This window comes from Harpia harpyja, chromosome 1, assembly GCF_026419915.1.
Source record: "Harpia harpyja isolate bHarHar1 chromosome 1, bHarHar1 primary haplotype, whole genome shotgun sequence".
Lineage (NCBI taxonomy): Eukaryota > Metazoa > Chordata > Aves > Accipitriformes > Accipitridae > Harpia > Harpia harpyja.
Window position 1 is genome coordinate 102,023,096 of NC_068940.1, and position 24,941 is coordinate 102,048,036.

The 24,941-nt window shown below is 43.4% G+C and overlaps 1 protein-coding gene across 3 annotated transcripts; it reads left to right on the top strand.

Annotated features, from left to right (window-relative positions):
- Nucleotides 1-1,717: 1,717 nt before the first annotated feature.
- On the top strand, nucleotides 1,718-24,792 carry WDR86 (WD repeat domain 86). Of its 3 annotated transcripts, none has more exons than XM_052807284.1 (7): nucleotides 1,718-1,815; nucleotides 2,622-2,933; nucleotides 5,715-5,856; nucleotides 7,398-7,830; nucleotides 17,447-17,582; nucleotides 22,481-22,584; nucleotides 23,835-24,792. In XM_052807284.1, exons 2-7 carry the CDS (start codon nucleotides 2,771-2,773, stop codon nucleotides 24,051-24,053), a joined length of 1,197 nt encoding a protein of 398 aa, XP_052663244.1. In that variant the 5' UTR covers nucleotides 1,718-1,815; nucleotides 2,622-2,770; the 3' UTR covers nucleotides 24,054-24,792. The 3 variants fall into 3 exon arrangements, with proteins under 3 accessions (XP_052663244.1, XP_052663234.1, XP_052663224.1); XM_052807274.1 differs by lacking the exon at nucleotides 1,718-1,815 and adding an exon at nucleotides 1,907-2,118; XM_052807264.1 differs by lacking the exon at nucleotides 1,718-1,815 and adding an exon at nucleotides 2,256-2,490.
- Nucleotides 24,793-24,941: the final 149 nt, after the last annotated feature.

The following is a 24,941-nucleotide window of genomic DNA, read 5'->3' on the forward strand; positions in this document are numbered from 1 at the left end:
AAAGGAGTGCTAATCTATCCTACAGTTTCCCGAACAAGGACTCTGGGCAGGGGTTTGTGAGTGGATTTGACAGATGTACGAGCAGATGGTGAGGGACACTCCCTAAGAGCAGCCGATTCCCAGGCCTCCATGTCCAAAAAAATATCTTTCCACAGATAATGTGATTTTCAGAGGGAAGAAATCCAGTGCTCATGTCTCACACCAAAACTTCTTGGTCATTTCTTGAACGCGCAGGGGTTGTGCGGAAATGCTTCTCTTCAGAAAAGAGCTGGCTGGTGACGATATGCCACGGGGCACGACCTGACCCTCGCAAAACCCAAATTTGCAGCCCGACAGCTCCGTCTTGCAATCTTCTCCATGGTTGCATGGCTACAACCAGCACCGGAATTGGGATCACCTTGTGTTTGCATTGGGTGTGACATATTAGGCCTGTTTTGCCTCTGCCAGAATGCTCTGTGCAAAATAACGTATCCTGTGAAGTATCCAGTTAACACATGCATTTCTGTACAACCCATGCACTGAAATACATCATGCCGGAGCGGGGCTGATGCCTTGCTAGATGTCTGCAAGCGCCCGGTGAACCCCTATACTTAACACCATGGTGTGAAATGGAGCCGTTGGGCTCGTTCTGAGGCTGGTGATTTGACACAAAAAGGTGCTTTTCTGATCAAATGGGGCAGGAGCTGGGAGAAGTGGGTTTTGTGATTTATCCTACCACTGCCAGCATGTTTTTAGCAGCAAATTAGCCACAGCTCCCCATTTCTTACGGGGGGGATCTGCGTCGGACCCTGCTTCTACCTTGCTGGGGGCACTCGGCCTCCCCATGTCACTTTTTTTCTGCCCGGTGGATTTATCCTTTGTAGGTTTAATTACGCCACGGTGGGACAGGACCCTTTCGGCCCGTGTTTCACACAGCTCCCGAGGCGGCGGAGCCCCGCTTTGGAGCAGCTCCACCTTGCCATGTCGGAGCCCTTGGCCAGGCGCTTTGGGCAGCACAAAGCCGGGGGCCCCGCCACCAGCCCATGGGGTACCGGGGGTGGATGGAGCGAGGGGCCGCATTAGCAAGAAACAGCCCCAAAAGCTTCGGGGAGGTGCAGGGCGAGAGAGGGGGTTTGGGGCTCCCGTGGGGGGGGAGGCTCCTGAGGAGAAGTTTGGCGGGAGCTTGCCCAGGGAGGGGGGTGAGAGGCGGAACAAAAGGCGATGGCTTCCCTCAAAGCCAGCCCCCAGCTCGGCAGCACAAGCCTCTGCGTCCCCCCCGGGAGGCACCGGCCCGAGAAGCCGCGGAGGAAGTGCGGCTGCCCGCCGGGGAGCCCTCCGCGGGGCCGGTGCCCCCGGGGGGTGCCCTGAGGCAGCGGGGCCGGCAGGCAGCCTGAGGGGGCGAAACGTGCCGCAGGAAGCGCTGCCTCCCCCCGGGAACAAGCCTGGGCACTCCGCTGGGGGTGCGGGAGCGTTGCCGGGTTGTTTTGGTTACAGTGCGGTTATTAAAGGGTCCCCGGCCGGGAAAGACCCTCCCGCCCCTCAACTCTTTTCCCCCGCCTCGCCGCCGGGTGACTGAAATGAGGTAAGGGCGGCTTCAGCCCTGGGGAGGCGAGCGGCGGGCAGGGGTGGAGGATGCCTCTTTCCCCCGAAAAGGGGGGGTTTCTGCGGGGGGAGGCCGTCCCGCAGGGGCAGAGCTGGCGGGCACCCCCCGGGAGGACGAAGGCGGGGAGCGGTAGCACCGAGGAAGCAGCGCGGCGGGCGGGGGGAGGCCGCGGCTTACCCGCCCCGGCGAGGGGGGCTGCCGTGGTTGGAAGCGGCTCTAACATGGAGGGGGAGGTAATGGAGGGAGGGCCGGCGCTGGGGAACCGCCCCGAGGTGGCCTGAGGGGGGCACGGCGGCGGCGGCGGCGGCGGGGCGCCCGCCTCGGCCCGGCGGCGGGGGCGGAGGGGAGCCCTTCCCGCCTCCCCGCAGGGCGGCGGCGGCGGGGGGATCCCGCGCTCGGCCCGGCGCTGGCTCCGGCCGCCCTCCCGCCTCCCCGCACCCCCGGCGGGAGGAGGTTCCCCCTCCCCAGAGGGTGAGTGCGGGATCGTTCCGCCGGAGACGAGCCCCGCGCCTCCACCCGCGGCCGTGTCCGGGGCGGTGAGTAAGTGCCGAGGGCGGAGATGCCGGGGGGCCGTGTGGGAGGGATGGCGGCAGCCCGGGACGGGGAGGGCTGGGCGCCGCTGAGGTGATCCCAGGGCGGCCGGGGGAGGGGGGCCCGCGGCCCCTTGGGGCGTTGGGGGCCGCCTGAGGCTGAGCTTCCCTCTCTCGGAGGCGTCGCCTCTTCAGCGTGCCCCAAGTTAGCCTTGAAATTGCTTAAGAAGCCGCAGCGTGCCGGCAGGCTCAGAGCCGGGCTCCAGGTAGCGGTACCGCCGCCGTCCAGGCTGGGTCCTCTCCGAGGGGCTGGACGTACCTCTGTGCCCACGGAGAAGGTGCACCGGTGAGCCTGTGGTTGAAGGGCCATCTTCCACGGTAGGGCTTCGGTTCCTGCGGAAAAAGAGGCGCTCGATGGCTTCAGCGCACCCTAAGTGATGTATCCACGGGGGAAGGGAGATGAAATAATTTAACGTGCCCTCCTCTTCCTCCTTTGCCTCCCTGTGCAGGAGTCTGGACTACCCTGCTGATTTTTCGGAGTTGAGGTAATGGCTGAAGTTGGTCGGTGGGAGATGGCTGGAGGCCCAGAGCATGGTCTGAGGGTTGCGCAGCGTCTATGATCTGACCCGCAGCCTCTGCCTTTGCTGGGACCACCAGGATGGGCAACAGTGGCTCAGCCGTGAAGGTCTGCACAGATCACCAAGGAGGCATCAACTGGCTGAGCCTGAGCCCGGACGGGCAGCGCTTGCTCACCGGTAGTGAGGATGGCACTGCGCGGCTCTGGAGCACTGCCGACAGCCAGTGCCATGGCCACTTCCAAGGTACAATAGCTTCTTTTTGTCTAGTTTTTGAGTCCAGGCCACACAGCACGTTCTGGTTTCTTTCAGTCCATGCAGCTTGCTGGGCAGCCAAAATCACGCCTGTTTTGTTTTGTGTTTTTTTGAGTATTTGTTACAGTAACATTTAGCAGAAGCTATTTCAACCCCAGACAGGTTACCAGCGCTACTGAATGCATGGATCCTTTTATCTCAGGGTGTGGAACATAGCAGTCGTTTAACTTGTCTGTTTCTGGAAGCTCTCTGTTTTACACCCTGATGAAATACTGACTTTTTGTTATTGTCTCTCTCTCTTTTCTTTTTCTTTTTTTCTTTTTTTTTTTTTTGTCCTTTTAATCATCTCATTTTCCAGACACTCTGTATTTAGAACCTCTTGACCCAGAAGTCTGGAAAGAAACCTTACTAAATGGGCTGTTTTTTTCCCCATATTTGGCACACAGAAATGTTAATGGCTGGGCTTTTTAATTTTAAATTGATTTTGCATTTTAAACAAAATTTATTATCCTTGGACTAGCATCTCAATAATTAAAAAAAAACTCTGTAGAAAGTACAGTCATGCAGGAGTCAGATGTGGACTAAAGATGTTTGTATTCTCACTCACTCATGTTCTTTTCTCTTAATACAGAAAAAAAGAGCTCTTAAATTTGGATTTCTAATCCTTTTTTTTTTCCAAAGAAGAAATCACATTGCTGTGACTTTTTTTGTTGTTGTTTGTTTGCTTGCTTGTTTTTAACTATTGAGTATTGTCTTTTTTCCCCACATCCTGCCATGGTTCTAGCTCCTGGAAAACTCACTGCATTTGCTTTAGGCTTAGAAATCCCTTTAAACTACTAACTAACTTCTAACTAGAAAGAGAAATGTATTGGATAATATTCAGAATCTGGCCTATGTACTGCTAGTGTTTGGGGTAAACTCTAAAGAAGGTTGACTAGATGGTTTGTGAACTGTCAGTTGAATCAGATAATTGTATGTATTTTATATTTATGCACGCACACAGTTGTTGTGTAAATTTGTATTGTACGAGCTGTAATTACTGATAAACCTGTATCTATAACACTGTTTCAGGCTTCCACCACAGCACAACCAACAGACTTCTGTGGTGGCTGCTTTTGACCAGAGCAGCACCAGACCTTGTCTGCCACAGGGGGTTCTGGCATGCTTTGTGTTATCAAGTGTTATCAAGTATTATTGATGCTTAAAATCTGACTGACAGACTTTGGTGCAGTAACCAAGATGCTTTTTGATCTTCTCAGAGCAGGATTACATGATGCTGTGAGAAAAATCCCAGTGGTTGAAACCTGTCCCATTTAAACTGCTTTGCAAAAAGCTTTCACAGAAATGTGAGGATGGCTATAGTTTTGCTTACAGCCCTGGTGATCTGTTTAACTTTTGGCATCTGGTGAATTCACTTAAGAGAAAACAAGACTTGTGTTTGTAACATGGATTCTGGTTCGCTTTTGAACAACAGCAAGGCTTTTGAACTACAGGAGTTGTAGAAAAATCTGTTTTTGCAGTCAGTGAAACAAAGTGTTTTACTGGGCAGTCTGCTTTCCCTTGTGTTTTTTTACCATCTCTTTATTCTACAACGTGATTCTGTTTTTCTAGTATCTTTGTCCATCTGTCTCTCTTCAGTCACATTTGTCCTTATATTTTTTCTTTTCTCCTCAAAGAATAGAGGTATTTAAATCACAGTAGGGCCCACCAGCTTCAACCAAAGTCTGGGGCTCTCTTGTGCTAGTTACTTAAGAGGAAACAGCTCTGATCTTGAAAGCTTACAGTCTAAATAATTAAAACAGAAGAGTGCAAGATAATACTATCCCAACGATTAGATAGGTGACAAGAATTTCACACAAGATATCTTGGACAAAGCTGGGACTTGAATCCTAGGGTGATTTTTAAATGCAGTGCATTTAATGATCCAATAGAAAAATGACACATCTTGCTAAGCAACAACAAAAGCTTAAGGTTGTAATATTGATTCTTCTTTGCTAGCATTACCCTGTTTTTCAGCACAAGATTTTTAGAGTAGCAGTTGTGTCTATTTTTATTGTAACTGTAGAATCCCAACATACTCTGAATACTGTATAAATAACTGTGCTCTTATTCTTTCTTTCTGTGTCATTTCCTTAAAGGTATACTGATATTTTGTAAATTGTGGGTTTTATTCATGTTATTAGTCATAATGGGGAAAGTATTGGCTGACTTTTTACCCGATATGTTTTTTGTTTGTGTTTCATTCTGCTTGGACAATGAAACTAAACTTGCTGGTACGTCTCATGTCGCTTCCTCTTTTCATGGTTTCATGCTTTAATTTAAGGCTGTTTGTGTCCTGACAATCAATGGGCTTGGTCGAAATGCAGCCTTTTTTTCCTGACTTCAGAAGAAGGAAGCAAAAGCATTTCTTTATTAAAAAGCTAAGCCAATTTTTTACTGGCTTTAAACTTCAATAGTCTGAGTTTTATTTTACCAATATTAATTTAGCTCATTATGTTTTTATAATACTTTTCAATCTACCTGATTGGTGGAACTCTACTGTTTTACTCTTTCACTTAATCCTTGTATCAATGAAGCAGAGTTTTCTGCTGTTAATTAAAAATGTTGTGTTTTATACAAATCCTTAAATGTGAAGAACATGGTGGTGGATTTAAAACTAGAGTTTCAGTCTGATTGTTTGTTTTATTTTTCTTTTAGTTAAGGTGAAGAGCTAGACTAGTCTGTCCTGCTTGCATGCACAGTGATTGAATTTATTTCCTTTGTTATTCCTAGGACATGAAAGTTACATCACCTTTTGCCACTTAGAAAATGAGGCTGCCTTCACATGTAGTGCAGATCATACCATTCGAAAGTGGGATGTGATGACAGGTCAGTGCCTGGCCATTTACCGAGGACACACATCAATTGTTAACAGGTTGGTTCTGTGGAGTTCTTCCCTTGTGTTCCTGTAATCTATTATTGCTTATATTGTCATTTTACTGCAGTTCTCCATTACTACACTAATAAAATGGGTTGTGTAAACCTTTGAGTTCATGCTACACGTGTTCTGTGCTGTAATGATTAGTTTTCCTAGCAACAGTGCTGACACATCTGTAGACAGCAGATAGGAGAGAAATGAAAGGCACACAGCAGGGGAATTGAATCCAGGGCTAGGAATGAAATTCCAGAAGAAATTATTCAATTGATAACAGATGCTTCTGATAAATAGATTTAAAAACATCACGTCAAGCCTTTGTGTCAGTAAGAGAGATAAAGTCAGTTTTTTTTCTGGAATTACTATTCCTGTTTGTGTAAATGAAGTTTAATATTAAACTGATTGTGCGTGACTGATTGGCCTGTCAATTTAAAGTGCTTCTTAATAGTTGGACTGGATTTAATTAATGACAAATAGAGCAGTCAAAGATTGGGGTTTGGGTTTTTTTTGCATTTCTTTTTTGGTGGGTGGGTGGCTTTTTTTGTTCCTTACTAAACTCAAACCACATACGATGTGTAGCTAGATTCTGTAAATAGTTAGGAAGACTGGCTCTGTCTGTATTTTGGCACTGGCCTGATTTTTGCTTGAATCAGCAAATGGGAAATGTGTTCCCTATTCATATGACTTTGTTGCCAGTTTGAAAAGTTCCAGAAGACCAAACTCAGCTGACAAAGAAGACAGGTTATGATGTTCCCTATCTCTGGTTTGGAAATATGAACTGTAGAGATTTTTCTGTTGTTATGTTTGGGCAGCTACAACTCATTATTTTGGAGGCCCAGTAAGTTGAATTCTTGAGCCGTAATCTCTGATTTGCTCTTCAGTTACGTAATAAGTGGGGTGCTCTTGTTCTACCTTTTTTGAGATCCTGGGCTAAGTGATTTTTCCTGCATTCTCTCTATTTGATGATGGAAAGATGATTATCTTTGCACACTGTCAGTTATAGTTCAGGTTCCTGGAATGTTGGGAGACTTTTGTTATTTTAATTCCAAGCTATTTTCATAGATCAGTTTATAAATAATTATTTGTAAACAAGTACTAATAAATAATTATCAAGAATGACTTGTTTGTTTTTTGTTTTTTGTTTTTTTTTTTTAAACACACACAAAAACCTCTTAGCTAGTATATGTAACTTATGAAAAGTACGTAATAGTGCTGCTGGAAAAGATTTTAGGAAAACACAAATGCCCAAAGTTACAATGCTATAAAATGTCTATATCAATGTACCTGAATAAGGGGTTTCAATTTTAAAAGTAGAAACAGGGAGGTGTTTGGTTTAAAAAAAAAAACAAACAAACAAAAAAACCAAACACCAAAAAAGTTCATAAATGATGTGTATTAACAGTGACGCTGAATTGGGGTTATATATGTTGTGTTCACGTTAGCATTTCTAACTTCAGGGCGTTTGTCATTGAAATTGTGACAAAAAATGGTTGTGTAAAAAGAATGATACTGTTCATACATGCACACTTTATTTTTTGCAGGATCCTGGTTGCCAAAGACTATCTCTTCAGTGGCTCCTATGATAGGACGGCCCGCTGTTGGAGCGTGGACAAGGAGAAACAAATCCAGGAATTCCGGGGCCATCGGAACTGTGTCCTGACTCTAGCTCACTATTCCTCCAGGGATGTTCTTGAAGAAGAGGAGGAGGAAGAGGAGGAGGAGGAAAGAGTGAGCAGAGACCTCCTGGTGACAGGTAGCACAGACTGCACTGTTAAAGTCTGGTGGGTGTCCAGTGGGCGCTGTTACCAGACTCTGCTGGGACACACTGGGGCTGTCTTATGCCTTATACTTGACGCACCAAACAGGGAGCTGTTTTCTGGCAGCACGGATTATACCATTCGAACGTGGAATATTGTCACTGGTGAGCAGTTGAAAGTGTTCAAAGAGCATCAAGGATCAGTAATTTGCCTAGAGGTAAGAACAGAGGCTTCTTCAAGAGCTGTTTGAAGGGGATATCTACATCCTAACTCCTATGGGTCTCAGTTGTCTTTTCATTCATAAAGAAACTCTTCCAAGACAGGTTATAAATGGTAAGCTTAAACATTCATGTAATAACAAAATAGTAGTGCTCTGTGGTCTTGAGACAAATCCTCTTTCTCTAAAACACTTTCTGATATCCTCTTGGCTTCTAGTGGCTATCCTGGTCTAACTTCTAGCTCAGTATCTATTTAAATCCTCCTAGGTCTTGAAAATCATGAGTAGGTTTGCTGGGAGGACTGTTCATCTGAGTGGGATTGTGTACACAGGATCACCAGACTTTTGAAGAAAAATAACCTGAGCAAGTAAACAGACACAGGGTCAGGTAGCTTGAAAAGGGGAGGGGAAAAAAAAATTCAGAGTGAACCAGATCCAAAACCCAACCCAAAACTGGGGGCAAAAGATACTAGGAAAGCATAAAGCTGAAAGAAATCCTGCTTTAAAAACCACACAGACATAATTTGAGAAAAGAAAGGGAGAAAGAGATGACCAAGACAAGAAAACGGGCAAGGAAAGTGGAAGAAAGAAGTAGGGCATGGGGGAGAGAAATCAGGAAATTATGAAGGAGAGAAGGGAAAAAATTTGGTGGGACCTGAAAAACTGTACCCTGTTTTTCTGTTTGCTGTATTTTTCTGGTGAATGGTGCCAGGCTGTTAAATGTTGCAGAGGAGAGAAGGAGGTTAGGCAGGTAAAGGAAAAGGGGAACTATCGCACAAACACTTGTCCTGTATGCTCCATTATCCACCAGAAAATGCTAATGGTATATTTAAAGAAGGTATATGATGGTCTGTAACTTAGTTTCAGGTCAGCAAACCTTGTATAAATGTATGTGTCTGACTGAACTTAATGACAATAGTTTTTCTCAGTACTCGCCTTGTTTGTGTTTGTCGTCCATAAGTGCTTTTCCTTTACAGAGGCTACAGTATGTATTTTTAAGAGCTGTTTAATAAATATTGCCTTTGTTTTTAAAGGTGGTAGTCACAGCTGACACAAGCAGACTAAAAACCTGATAGTATTGAAGGAATTCTGTTTTCCTTCAGTTTTAGAAAGGAAGAAAACGCACACAAAATCTTGTTGCCCTAGAGTAATGTTTGTCTTGCTTGGGTAAATTCTCAGTGTTAAAGCTCATTTTTATGATATTGTGGTAATGTATTTTGAGGATGCTCAAGTAAATCTGTTGCTGTTCTTAGTGTCACGCTATGTTTTGCTGTTTAATTGTAACCCTTCTCCAAGGCACAGATTGGCAACAACAGAGCTTGCTTTAATTTAATTGGGTTCTTGCTAAAATTGTCACACAAAACTGGCTTGACCCTCTCCCAGAAGCCTGGGAAATTCAATTACACTCTTCGAATGCTCAAGAATGAGCAATGCTTCTCCGCTTGTGAGCAGAGTTAAACAATGGTTTTAAACAAACAGAACTTCTTGCAGGGGAGAAAAGCAAAAGCAATACATCTATTTGGAAAACCTGAACAATTCAAAGTACACAAGACTACTGCTGCCAAGACTGTTGGCAACAGTCCTGGCGAAATCCTCTTCTAGCTGTGAGTAACTGGTAGCCCCTCACTTCTCTCATCACCAGCTGATGTTTGAGGCTAGAAGAGTCCAGCTGAGGTACATACTGCCCCCACAGAGAGCATTTAGTTTCTAGGCCTCTAAAACTTATCCCAGCTTAAGCAGTCACTGTACTGCTGTTGAATAGCTTTAGGCTGTCGATCTTTCTAAATTCCTCCCTCTTCCTTACTGGGTTCAACACTAGCCCTTCTGTTCCACTTGGCTGCCTCTCAGCACAGCCCACATGGTATTTTCATTCTTTTAGAAAGGGGTCAATCACCAGGATCCATACAAAGATGTTACAACAGAAGGGAAACTTCCTGAATAGAGGTGTTTATTTTTTTTAATTTTTGTTTTCTTCTCATAAAGTTCTTGGAGCCTTTTTTGCCTAGGGCTTCTTAGGGACAGTGTTGCAATCTGTGGCAGTGAGTTGGGATAGTATTTTTCAAACCGTGGGTCAGGAAGGACTTGGAGGTAGTTGTGAGTTGCTCACAGTAGCCAGCAGATGGTTTTAATCGTTGATGAAAGTTCATTTTCTTCAGGGCAGTAGTGAGCTGCTAATTACACCAGATTTTCACTCCCCTGTCCTGGAGGAGTTGAGTTGGTACCAGCAATTAAAGGGTGTATAATTAATAACCTGTTCTCTGGGTGGTATAATGCTTTTGTGGAGAGAATAAAGGGAAAAAAATACAGACTTATTTTAATGTCATTTATTCAAATAAAGATCCCTAAGGGAGGGTGACCCTTCAAAAAGTTTGAGAAATGCTCAGTGTGATCTCTCATCCTGGACACAGATCAGGAAAAATCTGGATATTGAGTACATATTTTCCCCAACTTTAAAAAGTAACTGTTATTAAGAAGAATGCCGCAGGATGTTCTAAACTGCTACACATTAGGTCTGGACTCTTGCAGTCATCTCCCATTACTTTTCAGTAAATACCAATAGTGTTGCTGTAGCAGTGAATGGAAATTCATGGAGCTTCTTGAAGGAGCATTTCTGGGTAGTTATCCATAAAGCACACCCATGTTTTCCACGTTGCTTCCTGCAGTGCTGGCACATGAAGAGCAGAGGGGCGATGCTGCAGGCGTGTTTGGATTTTGAATGTACCTCAGTTGCTGCTCTAAGATCCTTTAGGTGGTGTTGCCAGCTAGCATAGGTTAGAGGAGCCTGAAAGCAACTTTAATCTAGCATGGCAGAATGGGAAGCATTGGTGAGCTTTTAGCTTTCCCTTTTTCCCTGTCCTTGGTGGTCCTGCACAGTGGAGTGAAGAGGGTGAGGTGTTCAGATATTCCCCAGGGCTTGTCCTGCTGTCCTGGGGTCAGTCTGTTGAAGGTGATTTACCAGCTGAACTGACTGCATGTGGTCAATTGTCAAAGTGGTTCTGCTGCAGGTACCAGCTTATTCTAATGCCACTCTTACCTTCCTTCCGCTATCTAAATTAGACTGACAAAGGTTGTGCCAGGAGACTTTCTGTCTGCAGTGGGAATCGTGTGCATGCTAGGTGCTTTGGCGGCCTTGACTACTTCACTCTCATAGTCAGGCAAGGTAACTAGCAGTAGAGCAGTCAGAACTCTTCACTCCGTCTCCCGCAGTGCATTGATAGCTTGGCAGGCAAGAGACAGCAGCTGTTTTGAGTGCTCCCTCTTCATATAAGAGCCAATGATGAGATTTTATAGGAAGCGATGGGAAAAAGCAAGGGTGGGCTGAGTGTAATCACACAGCTCATGCTAGTTCTTCCACTGAAAAATTTCAGGCCTGGCTAAAGACCAGTATTTGCAATTAATAACCAAACATGCATTTTCATTAATGTGACTGCCTGCAATAGGATGAATAACCCCGACTTAAATATTTACTTGTGTATGTTTTTCTAAATATCTCCAAAGTAGCTTTGCAAACTGTTCACAAGGATTGCTTTGTCCTTTGCTGATTGTTCTGTCTCTGAGTATTTATCAAAACTGTGCTGCCAAAAGCTGGCAGAGAGAAATGATCCAGCTTGGAATTTAGCTTGGATCCTATAGCAAACATTCTTGCAAGGAAACTCCTTTCTTGCAAAAGGAGTTTTAAATGAACATGAGTGGGCAAGGATTTGCTTCTGGTTTTCCTGCAAAAGATCCTTTGTTTGGACCATTCCCTTTAGTTGCCTTTTAAAGCTGACTAGAAGAAAAGAATGCTTTGAACAAAGCCGTTGTCTGAACTCCATTTATACGCCTAACTGTTGTGATCAGGGGGACAGAATTTTTTTCCTTGTCACACCAGTTAAATTAAGTGCACATATTTTTTGTAATTTGTGTTTGTATTTGTTGCATAATTCATCAGAGGGCGAAGATGTGAATTAGAGGAATATGAATGTGTACAACACCTGTAGAAAAGAAACATGTTTCTAGGACCATTACTTTGCACTGCAGTAAAAAAATTGAAAAACGTTCTCTAACAGCCAGACCAGAGAGCTTATTCTAGATGGATTCTCAGGAAAAAAAAACAATTTCTTGCCCACAGGGAGTTCGTTAGCTCGTTAAAATGAATGTGGTTTGAATGGGATCCTGAAAGTCTAACTCGGCCGAAGGCTTACATAGTTGTAACTTGAGATTCGTCCAAGTTGGCGATTTTTAACTTGGAAGTGGCTGTGAACAGAAGACCCAGCTGGCAGATTGTAGGAACACTGACCCCCATGTGAAATAAGCTGGTAATGGGCCATGTGGTTGCTGATGTGAACTCATCGTGAAGTTCCTGGGAGCCAGTCTGAGCACAGTGACCTTCAGAAAGAGGATGTGTCCCAGTCTGTTTGGAGAGCTGATTCGCTCTCCTTGGATGACGGTTAAATTGTTTCTTATAGCAGAGGTTAATGGGGAGAGCAAAGTCCACTCCTATAAGGCTGAAACACCTGCTAAACAGCTCTTTTGAAGACATTTTTGCCATTCATACAGATAGAAATTGTCTTAAGCTGCTGCATACATTCAGGTCAGCCAAGGTTGTGGAGCAATAGGGTTGTGATTGTCTTGAGAGACCAACCCTAGATGTGATCTCTTTTTTTTTTTTTTTTTTATTCAAACTGTGGTGTGTCTGAAGGCTACAACCAAGGTTAGGGTTGCATAAACCTGGCATTTTTTAAGTGAAACCTTTAACTACTTCGGCATTTACAACCTGTATTTTGCTACTGCTGTTACTTTGCTACTCACAAGCATGTCTGACTGAAATTTTCCATGGAATAGTACATCTCCAGTACTTTGGCCTGAGGATTAAGACAAATTTGGTCTGTTTGTGTGTCTCAGTGTTTCATCTGGTTCAAAGCAAATTCCCTCAGAGTAATGACAAAAATTAACAGTCCAGAATTACAGATACCAAGGCATTGATTTTTTGCTGTCTGGCTGAGGTTTTAGAATAGGGCATCTGACTGTCATCAGGTTTTTAATTCTTTTGAAGCCACTTGGGTTTGAAATGTCCACTCGGCTTGTTAGTATCTGAGCTGCAAATCTGTTCTATGTTGTCTGCTCTGCTACAGGTGTCCTTACCTTGCCATGCTTTTCCTTGTCAGGAGCTTTGTTGGGCAGTTAGTCAGAGTGAATGAAGTGCTCAGAAGCCAGCCAAGGAAAACACAGCTTTGAAAGTATCACTGCTTCTCCAGGCAGTTGGAGATTAGAATATGTAACTGTTTCTACTGATCATTTTTAAACCAAGAGTTGACAGGCTTGGGTATATCTGGAAAAATCTATTGAGTGAAATTTTACATTTTTCCTTCTAAATCGTAAGAAAATTAAATTCTTTAATAAGAATAGGACTGGGACCTAAGGAATTGGGTAAAGATTTGGAGACTTTGGGCTAGAAAAGCCCAGTAGTTACGGACCTGGGGACCTAGCCCACAAGTATTTGCTGAAAATGACTGTGCCTGGATGCCCATACACAAAAATGGGTGCCAGTCCTGGCAGTGGCGAGGCTTAATTCCCACCGAAGCTGCAGTATGATCTTGGATTTTGGTGAAGAAGTCAGTATACTTTATCCAGCTCCTGAGAGGGGACAGATGGGCTGAGCCTGAGATGGCGGTGGGGATGTTTAACCCAAGGAACAGCAACATACTGTTTTGCCCAGTAGCCTAACAGAACTGGTGGATCTGGATTAAATGGTCTCTGCAGGCTGAGGAGATTTGAACCCACTTGGAGAGTCCCATAACCACAGGATAGGAGAAGCCAAGTTGGTGTAAGGAGGTTAGCAAGAGTCCTAGAGGGAGAGCCAGCAGAAGGTGACCTAAGTAGAAATCAGTGCTTTGGGGACCTGTCTGGAAGTGGGCAGGGGAACTATGTTACAGTCCCTCTTTCTTGGGCTTTTTAGATAGTTTTCAATACAGTTATGACTTAAGAAAAGTGATTACAGGAGCCAAGGACTTGTGCTGCTGGCTGACCCTAGGACCTCCACTGCTTCCACAGCAAAGGTGGCTTGTGCCCAGCTAGCACGAGGGCATTTGCACAGTGTGACCAACCTTGGTGAGCTAGAGCCAAGGCTGCCGTATCTGTGGTGTTGGGGCAATAGCCACACCCTTTGGATGCAAACTCTGAAAGAAGGCTTTGGAGTAAAAATACTGATTTGATATGGGTCAGATTGGATTCCTGCCTCTCTTGCTCTTCTCAGACAGAACCCCATCTGGTTTTCATATACTCTCTTGACCAGTTTCAGGGATACTGTGCAATGTTGCTTGTCACAACTGCCCTGAAGCGCGTAATGCTTTCTGTGCATCATAGAAAGGGACAGTTGCAGCCTGGATCAGTGTCGCAAATCAGGGCTGCACTCTGGGATTTGGGCAGTCAAAAGTTAGGATGCTATGAATTTCAAGTCCTTTTTGGATGGGCTTCAGTTGCATTATATCATGATTCCCCATCTATAAAGTAGGGAAGGTACTTATTTTATATTACACAGAGTGTGGGGCCTGCTTGTAAGGTGCTTTGGCTAGGGGAACATTATGTGATGATGATTATTATTTTGATTAAATACAGATATCTGAAGTGTTGTAGCTTAGGCTGGAGTTGTAAACTAGACCTATCTTTAGTCAAGTGAAGGAGTCATCTTCTTGCCTAGATTGATATAGATGGCTACAGCTGAGAAGGTTGCCCTTGTCAGGGAGGAGAAATAGCGAGTTTTAAGGTGTGATCTGTTTCAGACATCTGCTTCAGGATGAGATGAATTGTGTCCTAGACTGCAGTGACTATAAGAAGGCTACCTTAGCTATAGATAACTGCATCAATTTAGATGAGATGATGCCTGTGCCTTATCACTAAAGGCAGATCTGATTTGCAACTTCAACCTGAGCTGATAGCTCTTGATGACTTTCTCCACTAATAGCTGTTTCGTGCTCTGTGTTTTAAAAATACCATGGAAATGAGAGGCTGTGTGATGGTCAGAGCCTGTACTGGGTTTTGCTGTTGGCTGTGCTGCAGGCTTCGTCTGTGGCATCCGGTAGATTGTTTAACCTGTTAGTGTTTCTGTGCAAGGCTGAAAATCCTTTGCTACTGTGCTCACCTGCTTAAACTGGTGAGGGGGAGGAAGGTGCATAAAAGTGTATCATGGGGCAGCCTGGGTAGCACAGAGGCTTGGAATTTAATGAAGATTGTTGGTGTGCTGGCCATCTTGCCAGATGTCTGGGCATTGGAAGCTTTTATGGCTCTTACAATCCTGGTGCTATAAATTACCTGAGTAAGCCCATGTCATTTAACACATTTTTATATCTAGCAAGTTAGCAAATCTAGAATAGTTGCAGCTTTTCTGTTTCACTTCAGCATTTATGTACCCACTTAAGTGTAGATATGAAGGAGCACAACCTAATGTACCATTAATGTGGAGTGGCATTTACCTGCAGGAGGTTATAACTTAGTGTTTTCCCTTGTTCAGTCGGTGGGTTGATGCTGCTAGCAAGATGTCTGAAAGAGAAATGCAATGAATTGTCCAAGAACAACGCAGCAGGATCTCAACTCAGAGCATCCTCTTCCATTTAGCAGGTGCAAAGTGACAAGGTTCTTCATGCCCATTCAGGTTGAGCCTGGAAACTAAAAGTCAGGGTACCTTCCTCAGGCTAACTGTATAGCTCGCAGTTTTTGTTAGTGCTCCTGGTCATTCCTTCTCTTTCCTCATTGAGATGTAGCATTAATGCTAGTGTTAAAACAGCTTAAAAGTAATAGGATGTGACATTTCAGAGTACTGCTGGCTTTAACAGTGGTACATGTTTTACAAACTCCTGACATTTAGCTGTGAAAACTTTCCGATGGGCCAAGTTCTGCTGGTAGGGAGTGTGGCATGCACTGCTCCAGCTGGGCTGGTGGGAGATGCGTCCAGTGATATCTTGATCTGCCTGCATACGTTTCTTACATGGGTTAGCATAGTCCCAGCACTGTAGCGCTTTGTATCTTAAAATACCTTTTGTTTCATGTTGTTGTAACACAGCGCAAATATTTTTTTGCACAAAGCTCACTTATGATGCCTTTTGGGAATAGGGTGATTTCTTTTTGGAATGGGAGTGGAGATTGGAGAGTGTGAAAAACATTCCAACCTTACAGATACAGAGAGTGCAAAGAGCAGGGACTGAAGGTTTATAATAATCTAAGGTGGTGGAAGAACCAGACCCTTAAAAGTGACCTAAGAGCAAGGCCCATGTCAAGTTGATTTGTCATTTGTTCTACAGTTAGTTTCCTGGAGATACCTGAGAAGCATAAGGGGTTAGTGCGCTGGTCATTTGAACCTTCTGATCTGTGTGTCTGGAGGGCAAACAAGGTGCCATTACTCCTTATGCAAATTCTGTTTCTTTGCGGCGGGTCAAGGTTCTCGTTCCTGGCTCTCCATCCTTTTGATACAGAGACTGCTGCAAATCCATGAAACATATCTCAAACTACAGCCCATGGATTGCTGTGAGAGTGTGCGATGACTGGCTGCCTTCATTACGTTGCTTTCAGATGGCAGGTGTTGGGCCAGCTCTCGGCTTGGAGGAGTATGCAATCGGAGTTGTAGGTAACGATGGCTGTTAAAACCCTTAGTTTGTTTTCGTTAGATGGACATAGAATGCAAGATTTTTCTCTGCGCTGTGGAGAGTTTCCCTGCTGAGTTGCCAGGCTTTGGATAGTTTTTTACTGTGTAGTGGCTAGTTATATAGTCTTGCAGGGGGTCAGTTATTTTCTCTCTGTTTTGGGTTCCCAACTGCAATCCTTCCTTTTGTCATACTCTGTCACATCTGTGTGGAATAAAAACTCAACCTCCACCACTAGTGAGTTCACACAATGTGCAGGATGACTAGTGTAATGAGGCACTGTTCTTCTTTGGGATTTATAGGCAGAGTTGGTCTAAACACACAGCAGAAGACAGTGTCTGATTGAAGATGTTTAAAAACCTGTGTAAGCATGGTTAATTATTTAATCATTCGATAACACAGTCTAAAAAGACTTGTGGAAATGCAGATACAAAGCAGTTTCAAGGAAGAGTTAGTGTTTCCAAATACTGACCTTGTGCAGAGTAATCATGTTAAACCCTGGTTTATGTTGTGTAGGATTTTATTTTTAATTTAATTTTATTTTTTAATTTTTATTTTAGTTTTTGTTACCCAAAATTATTCTGAAATTTTTGTTGTAATTAAACCTTACAATCTGATAAGAGTTCTTGTCAAACATGCTTTGTAGAAACAACAATGCAGGGTTTTTTTTGAGGCTGTATTAATGTAATTAATTATGGAAGTAGGGTTAGCATTGTTAAGCTCACTGAAATCCTGCCTGCTTGCACCAGCCGATGGGTTAAGTTTTTTTATCTTCTGAAATGTGGGAGCTGTTTTTAAGGCCCAGAAGTCAATGGGAGATGTGATCGTGAAGAATGCAAGGTTGGTTTTGCTCACCATCCCTCTGTTTCAAGGCGTAGTTGTTGCTCTTTGTAACAGGCTGTTGAGTTGGAAACCATGACTTTGGATGAGTCACTTCAGTACAGTTCTCTCATGAACGTGCCTGAGAGACTATTGCTGATGTCTTTTTCTCTTCCCTTCAGCTAGTGAATCGGCACTTGTATTCGGGAAGCGCGGACAGGACAGTGAAGTGCTGGTTAGTAGACACTGGGGAGCGAATCCAAACGTACAAGGCTCACAAACACAGCGTTAGCACTTTGAAATACCACGCTGGGATCTGTAAGTTGCCTTTCCTATGTTCAGCAATCCCATCTCCTTTTCGATGTTTGTCTTTGATCAAAGATTGTTAATAGAGAATACTGTAATTTTGAAGGCTTGTAAAATTGTCACTTTTTTCAACTCCAGCATGTTTATGTTCAGTATCAAACTTTGCTGCATTACTCCATGTGCTTAGGAAGGAAGCTTAGACCTTCCTTCCATTTTCCACCTCCCTCTTCTGGCAAATAAAGAGGCAGTTGCATTGTTTTTGTTACCAAGGGAAGTGGCTTAAATCCTGAGCTGTCTGTGGGTTGTTTGTATAGCCATGGTTTAACCTCGCTAGTCTGATGTCTGTCAGTCTGCTTCTGTTGCATACTCGGGGACAGTAAGTGCTGCTGCTGGATGTGCAGCCCTGTGCCTGCCTCTGCTACCTTGTAGGTACTGTGTAATGGACTGTCCTAAACCAGAATCACATCTCAGATGCTCACTGCTTCTTTCTAACAGTTAGGCTTCCTGTTCAGACTGACCACCTCCTAGACTGGTTTTCCACAAGTTCTTTTCCCTTTATCTGTCTTCTTTCATGTACTTGTTCCCCAAACCACCTTTCTGCAGTAGCCAAGCATTGCTTGCCTTACTAATGCTCAGGACTCAGTTCCCCTACTGTCAGTACTCCCGTTAATAGTGGTATCTATACATGTCTATTGTTGACATAACCGTATATTCTGACCATGAAACCTCCCTCTTTAAATCCCTCTCTTGGCTGGCTTTCGTTCTGCATGTCATCTATCCATTTCTGGTTTTGGGTTGCAAGACTGCACCTCTGTTTTTATCAGCCTGAACCTCTCTATGTGTCATCCCAGTCTTAATCCTGCCATTGATGTTAGACCTGATGTGCCTTCATTTGCTTCCCAAATAAGTACATCTTTCCTTCAGGGTAACCAGGATGGCAATGCCTGTCTTAAGCTAATCTAGACATTTGCAACACTTTTCTGATTTCAATTTCTGTACTTCAGCTATGAAGTGAACATACACCACCAAATGAATGGTTGCTGTTTGGGCCTTGATATCTCTTTTGGCAGGTGTGTGTGATAAATTTGTGATAGTGATAAATGGCTGACAAATGCAAGATGGTACACATTAAAAGAGAGTCATATCTGCACAGGCAGATTACAGTTTAATGGCAGTTGTCTAGCGCCATGCTTGACATGGCTGACTGACCACATTTATAACCCAGTAACTGAACTGATTTCTTAATTATGTTTGGAAACTTAACATGTAACCAAGCCCATAGGTAGATTTTGATTTTAATCAGGAAGCCTTTTTTTGGTCTTCCTTTCAGCATTAGACCCACAGCACTATTTTCCTCCATTAAAATAGTTAATCATAATTTCAGCTCTCCTCACCTATATTGCAGAACTACCCCATTCTCCCCTACCTGCAGGTTATAATTTCTGCCGATTTCAGCTTTTGCAGTTGGCTAGAAGGCTGCAATGGAAGGGGAAAGTGTCTGAGCTTACGCTGCACCCTTAAGTTATTATTGCTCGAAGGTGCAGGCAGGTAGGGCAGGGGAAATGAACCAGAAATTTTAATCCAGGATGAACACTGGCAAACAAAATACTGATTTTCTTTTTTTTTTTGTGTGTGTGTGTGTGTTTTCCCCCTTTTAATTACAAAGATACAAAATAAAACATTGAATTCATCAAGACTACCCAAAGGCAAGATAACTGTGCAAAGCTGATGTTGGCCTGATCCAGTGAGGAATCTTCATGTCCGGGTGGGAGATGGAGAGACTGTCTCCTTCATTAATGAGACCTCCAGAGCTGCATTTTTTTCAGCATTGATCCTGCTTTTCATGCAACCAGTATAGACTTAACTACACTCTCTAAAACCATCATAAACAAAGTTTAGGCTCAAACAAAAGTTTCATTATCTGATGCCACCCCCATCAGCTCTGCAGCTTTCTCTGTCTTCCCCCTCATCCTACCACCCTGTCCCTGCCATACACATACATTATTTTGCTATAACACTTTTTTTCTTGAAATGCAGGCAATATTGCTGCATTTAGTCAGACCTGTGAAGAACATCCTGATAGTGTGATAGAAGTGTTCACAGAGTTATTTAAGATCTCATTTTAAATCAAATGCAAACATGCTAAAAGTGTCAAACAGGGAGAATTGAATTGTTCCACTTGAAGGGTAGAAAAAATGTCATGGAAAAATATTAGGGACTTGTTTGAATAGAATTTAGATGCATTTTAATTCTTGAAAGAGGAAATTTCCCCTTAAAAGTTAATTTATGTACTATGATTGCTTGCATTATTGCAATACATTATTTACACAGTAACACACTTATTTACACAGTATCTAATAGTTTTGTTTCAATTAGAATTACAAAGACATTTTCACTGGATACCAAATGTTGGAGCTAGTGTAGCTTAAAATTCTAGCTGTTCACCTGGGACAGATCAGCACTGTGTGTCCATTCTCTGTCTTTCAAACATGCGGAGAAAATACTTCACTATAAATGATGTTTGTTAGGGTTTATGTCACATATGCACCAGCGCAAGCACGTTGAAAGAATCTCAGCTGGGAAGTGGTAACTTTCTGTTAGAAGATCTTGATTCTGTTGCTTGCTATCTGATCAGTACCCAAAGGCTCGTTGCCCCAGTTTACCATCTAAATAAGAAAATACGGTAGAAGAATGAGAGGAAAAATATATTTGTGTTTCCAAAATGGCTTTATAGTGTACAGGGAGTCCAGACAGATCTGAGAACTAAGCTTTAAATCATCAGAATGTGTTTCTAGTGGCTTTCCTCAGTCTGCTTGTATAATTAATAGCATGGGGTATATTAAAGCTGGTTCTCAATCTAATTTACTTAATGATATTATGTTGGTTATTTCTCTCCTACAGTATGTGCACAGTCATTTAAAATTTAATGCGGTTTATATTTTTTCATGTTGTAGAAACTCCAAGAGAACATTTAAAACCTGTTCTCCCTCCCAAGAGTCTATGAAATTTAAGTAAAAAATAAAAATGAATTATTGATTTTGTTGTTGTTGTTGGTTGGTTGGTTTGCAGGTGGTATATATAAGTGTATATTTAAATGCTAAATCTGGGTTAGATCAACAACTCCCCTTTGAAATTCAGAGGTGCAAAGAGACTTCCTAAATCTAGAGTGACAGTTCAAAAGACATAAATGATGTCTGTCAAAAGCAAAATCCTGGTAGTGATAGCTAAAGTAAACTAACAGCTGCATAGTGAAAACAGCTCTTAATTGGTTCTTACTCTCTGCATGTGTGTAATAGTATTAAGTGATTTCCATTCACTGGAAAAAAATCTGTACCTTGGTCCCTGCTTTATGTCATTGTTACTTGTTTGCAGAATGGGATGTAGTGCTTTTTCAGGATAGTATTGGTAATTGAATTTATAGTGGCCCATATAAAATGACATTGATTTTCTACATCCAGATGTTTCTTGAAGGTGCACCTAGCAAGTATCCAGCCTCCTGCTGTTTAATTTGAAGTTGGAAAGCTGATGGCCGTAGGTAGCCTGTTCTCTCGTCTCTTGTAGTCCTGACTTTACTGCCTTGATAACTTCTTCACCTCTCTTTAGGAATCCAGTGCCTGACTTTTCCCAAAAGATAAGGAATCTGTTGTCTTCAGGCACTTCAGTTTTGTAAAAATCTTGCCGTGCTAGTGGCTTTTGCAAAGACATGAAATGCAGGGAGCAGTGAATAAATTGCTTTTTGCAGTTCTGAAATACTTATCTCTAGATAAACTTGAGGAGTTTGGGTTAAGTGAAGGCAAGTGAGTGTTTATGAAGACAGTTTGTAACCCTTAAAACACACAAATGGGCTCCTTTTGGGGCATATTGCAAAGTATAAAATCTAAATATTAAACACTGCCTTACAGTTTCCGGATGCAGTAATTCTGGGGATCTGATGTGAAGATCCTGACGTGTTGAAAAATTGTTCTTCAAACATGTTAAGATACCCTAAGGAAACCTGATGGAACAGCCAAAATCTCTGGTCATGCTTTATTTACTTAACACCTCCTGCCCCCTTGTAGCACATGTACACTATAGCACGTAGAATACAAGAGTTATAGCCAAAACCCTAAAATAATTCTGTGCCATACTGAAATAGAGATTATAACCTGGGCCTTGAATCACTTAAAGGCTCTACTGCTTGCAAAGATCCTAAGCTACAGGGTTTAGCTGAAGAAATCTACCACACTGAAAGAATTTATAAAGCTTCTTTGTAAAGCTGCCTACACATGCCACTCACTTCTAAGGACAGAAGATTTAACTGTGGTATTTCAGCAGAGATGGCCCTACCTACTCATAGTTGAAAATGGGGGAAATAAAAAAAGGTATGCCAAATTCATATTATTAGTATGAGAGGTGGTAATGCTGTTACTGTGGTTTGCAGCTCCGCTGTACAGATCCTTCTGCTGCTTGATGCAGCAGCAGGAGTGATAAAGATACTGTAGTACTGAATGGAAACCTGAAAATAACTATGGTAAAACAAATGGAAGGCTTAGTGGAAATCCTTAAAACCAGACTTGAGATAAATTGCCTGTTTAGAATTACTGAGGCATGTTTAGGCAGGGGAATGTATGTGGAAGAGAAGAGCAGGAACAGATATTTGAAGTGTGTGTGGAGTGAAATGCTGATGTATGTAGGAACTTCAGGCTTAAGGCAGTTCAGTGTTTTGAAAAATATGAGTGAAAACAAGCACGCTGGGGTCAGCGAAATGAAAATGATCTGAACTTGCTGTAACTGAGAAGAGAATCAAGCCTAAAAATGATATGTCATGCTCCTTCGTGAACTAGTTTTAGGTACATTTTGAACTCACATGAACTGACTTTACATGGCTGCTTACATCTGGCCCTGTGCTATGTTGTGTGGTTGTGTTGCAGTGTTCACAGGAAGTGGTGATGCCTGTGCAAGAGCTTTCAATTCCAAGAGTGGTGTCCTGCAGAAGATCTTCCGAGGACACAAGTTCATCATCAACTGCATCCAGGTCAGGAAGGGGTTTCTTTGCTGGGATTTCTCACTTCTGATTGCTCCCTCATTTGTTTTGTGGGAATTGGTGTGGCTAGCTGTTCTGTGTGTCTTGGGTTGGATGTTGTTCTAGGGTAAGATGAAAAGTAACAGACTTGAATATTCCTTTTGTAATTTTAGACAAACTTGGTAATAATAAGGATAAGTGAAATCACAGAACGAGTCCCCAGAGACAGTCCTATGTCTGTGATTGGAGGTTTTTCAGGTCAGGTTAGACAAGCAACCATAAGCAATGAGACGGATGTAACTGATCCTGTGTAGGGGCAGGGAATGGACTCTGACCTCGTGAGACCCCTTCCATTACAAGACACCAGTGATGTGTTTGCAATGCTGTAGGGGGCAAAAGAAGTTTCTAACAAGACCAAAGCTTGGCTTTGTATTTTTTTTTTTTGTAATTTCATTTCCAAGGGTACAGGGCAAAAAATCCTGGGAGGAGAGAGGACTGAGAAGTGGTGACCTTAATAGGATCTTAAGTATATTAATGAGGGATGGATGAGGGGGCTGTGGTCGTGCGGTGCTTGTGTGGTGCTTCATGCTGATGTAAGCCAGCCTGCCTCTGGAGACTGCGAGCGCCCACGGTGGACAGACTGACACATTGAGGGGAAGGTGACCAAGACCGCCAGCTGGCTTCTAGGGCGGGGTGAGGGCAACTGGAAACATTACCAACAGCAGCAATTGTTTCATTAAGGAAATGAGATTACAGTGGGGAATCAAGGTTAAATTACTGCAGGTTTGGAAGAAAACAAATTTTGAAGGAGGAATTGTACCTATAACTTACTGCAAAGGAAGACGGGAAGTGAGAAGGAAAGCATTCCTGAAACGCTCCCCTGCCCCCTGATGCTGATTTTGGTGTCTCCTTAAGCTTCATCTTCAAAACCAGCAGTCTGAAACCAGCACAGAAATTCCCAGCTACAGCCTACTCTGACATTAAGTTTAGTTCCCCATTGCTTTTCTAGTGGGTTTAGGTTATAAATAACTCTTGCTGTTTATATTTTATGGCTCTGTGAAGTGGCTGAGAAATGAGTCCTGCCTTGGTAATGTCTCATCCCACTTCAGCAGCTTTTGTGATAATTTATACTGGCTCTTGCAATGAGTTATCAGGCCTTAAGTGTTAGAATCAAGCTGCATTTGCTCTGATTTTTTTGATGGTTTGATTGTGCCTATTCCAAGCTGTATGGTTTGGTATTAAGTGTGACGCTGTTGTTCCAGATCCACAATGAGTTGCTCTACACAGCTTCCCATGACGGCACACTAAGGATTTGGGACATCCGGGGAATATGTAAGAGAAATAAGCGGCGTTTGAAGAAGGAGAGATCTGCCCAGGGCAGGAGCTCTCAGAAGGGAAGTCTGTCTCGTCTGTTCAACAATAAAGTTGGCTGTATGGTACAGCAAGAAAATGGGGAACACGAGGCTGTTGAACTAATGTGACTGTCGAGAACAGACTTCCCATCAGTGACCAAAGCTGAACCTTTTGTTTTCTGCACCACTGTGTCCACATAAACCAGAACTTGGAAAGAGATGGGAAATGTCTTTGCTTGAACCTCTTTTTCAGGAGCCAGGATTCTCTCTGTCAGATGGACTTGTCAGATATTGTTGCTGCAGATGACTCTCAGCTGAGCAGCACTGCGGTCAGGAGGGAGGGCAGTGTGGTTCAGGTGATGCACCTCTGTGTGTGTGTGTGTGTAATTAAGAACCTTACTTACGACTGCTTGTTTTCAATTCCCTCTGGCACAGATGTGTTGCACACTTCTGCCAGTCTGCTATCTAATGAGAAATGTTTTCTCCCTTTGTTTGGCCAAATGTAGAAATGAAAGGTGCCCTGCAGTACAACTGCGAATTCAGTTTTCACAGCTGATGCTTCGGGTCAGTTTTTTGCTGATCAGACCAACTGACGCAGGATGGTATGGCTCAGCAGGAGGAGTTTAAAGCAGACTGGACACCCCTCTGGGAAGTTGGGAGTAGTAGGACAGAAATTAATTTTTTTTTTTTAACAAAACATAAGCTAGAGACCAATCTAAACCTCAGACCTTTGGTACGAAGGTCAGCTGTCTACCAAGGCACAACAGTTGTTGTCCTCCCAACAACCTAGCAGGTTCTTTTTTTACTTTTTACAATCTCGTGTTTAGCAAAGGAAGCATCAATGGCCTCACACATGTCTTCTGTGTGCTGCCAGGGGTGTGTGCTGCCAGCTGCCTGCTTACCCCAGGCACGGTTCCCCAGATGGGAAGCTCCTGATGGGCTCCTCTGGAGGGCCTTGTCTCAGCAGGGCAGGAGGTGGAGGCTGTTCCTGGGCACCAGGGCTATGGTGGCGACTGC

What these genes read in the sequence shown, in the direction of transcription:
- WDR86 (XM_052807284.1), top strand. Translation starts at nt 2,771, where the DNA reads ATGGGCAACAGTGGCTCAGCCGTGAAGGTCTGCACAGATCACCAAGGA. An exon ending in CACACATCAATTGTTAACAG is followed by an intron (nt 5,857 to 7,397) that starts GTTGGTTCTGTG and finishes TATTTTTTGCAG; the next exon opens with GATCCTGGTTGCCAAAGACT. An exon ending in GATCAGTAATTTGCCTAGAG is followed by an intron (nt 7,831 to 17,446) that starts GTAAGAACAGAG and finishes TCTTCCCTTCAG; the next exon opens with CTAGTGAATCGGCACTTGTA.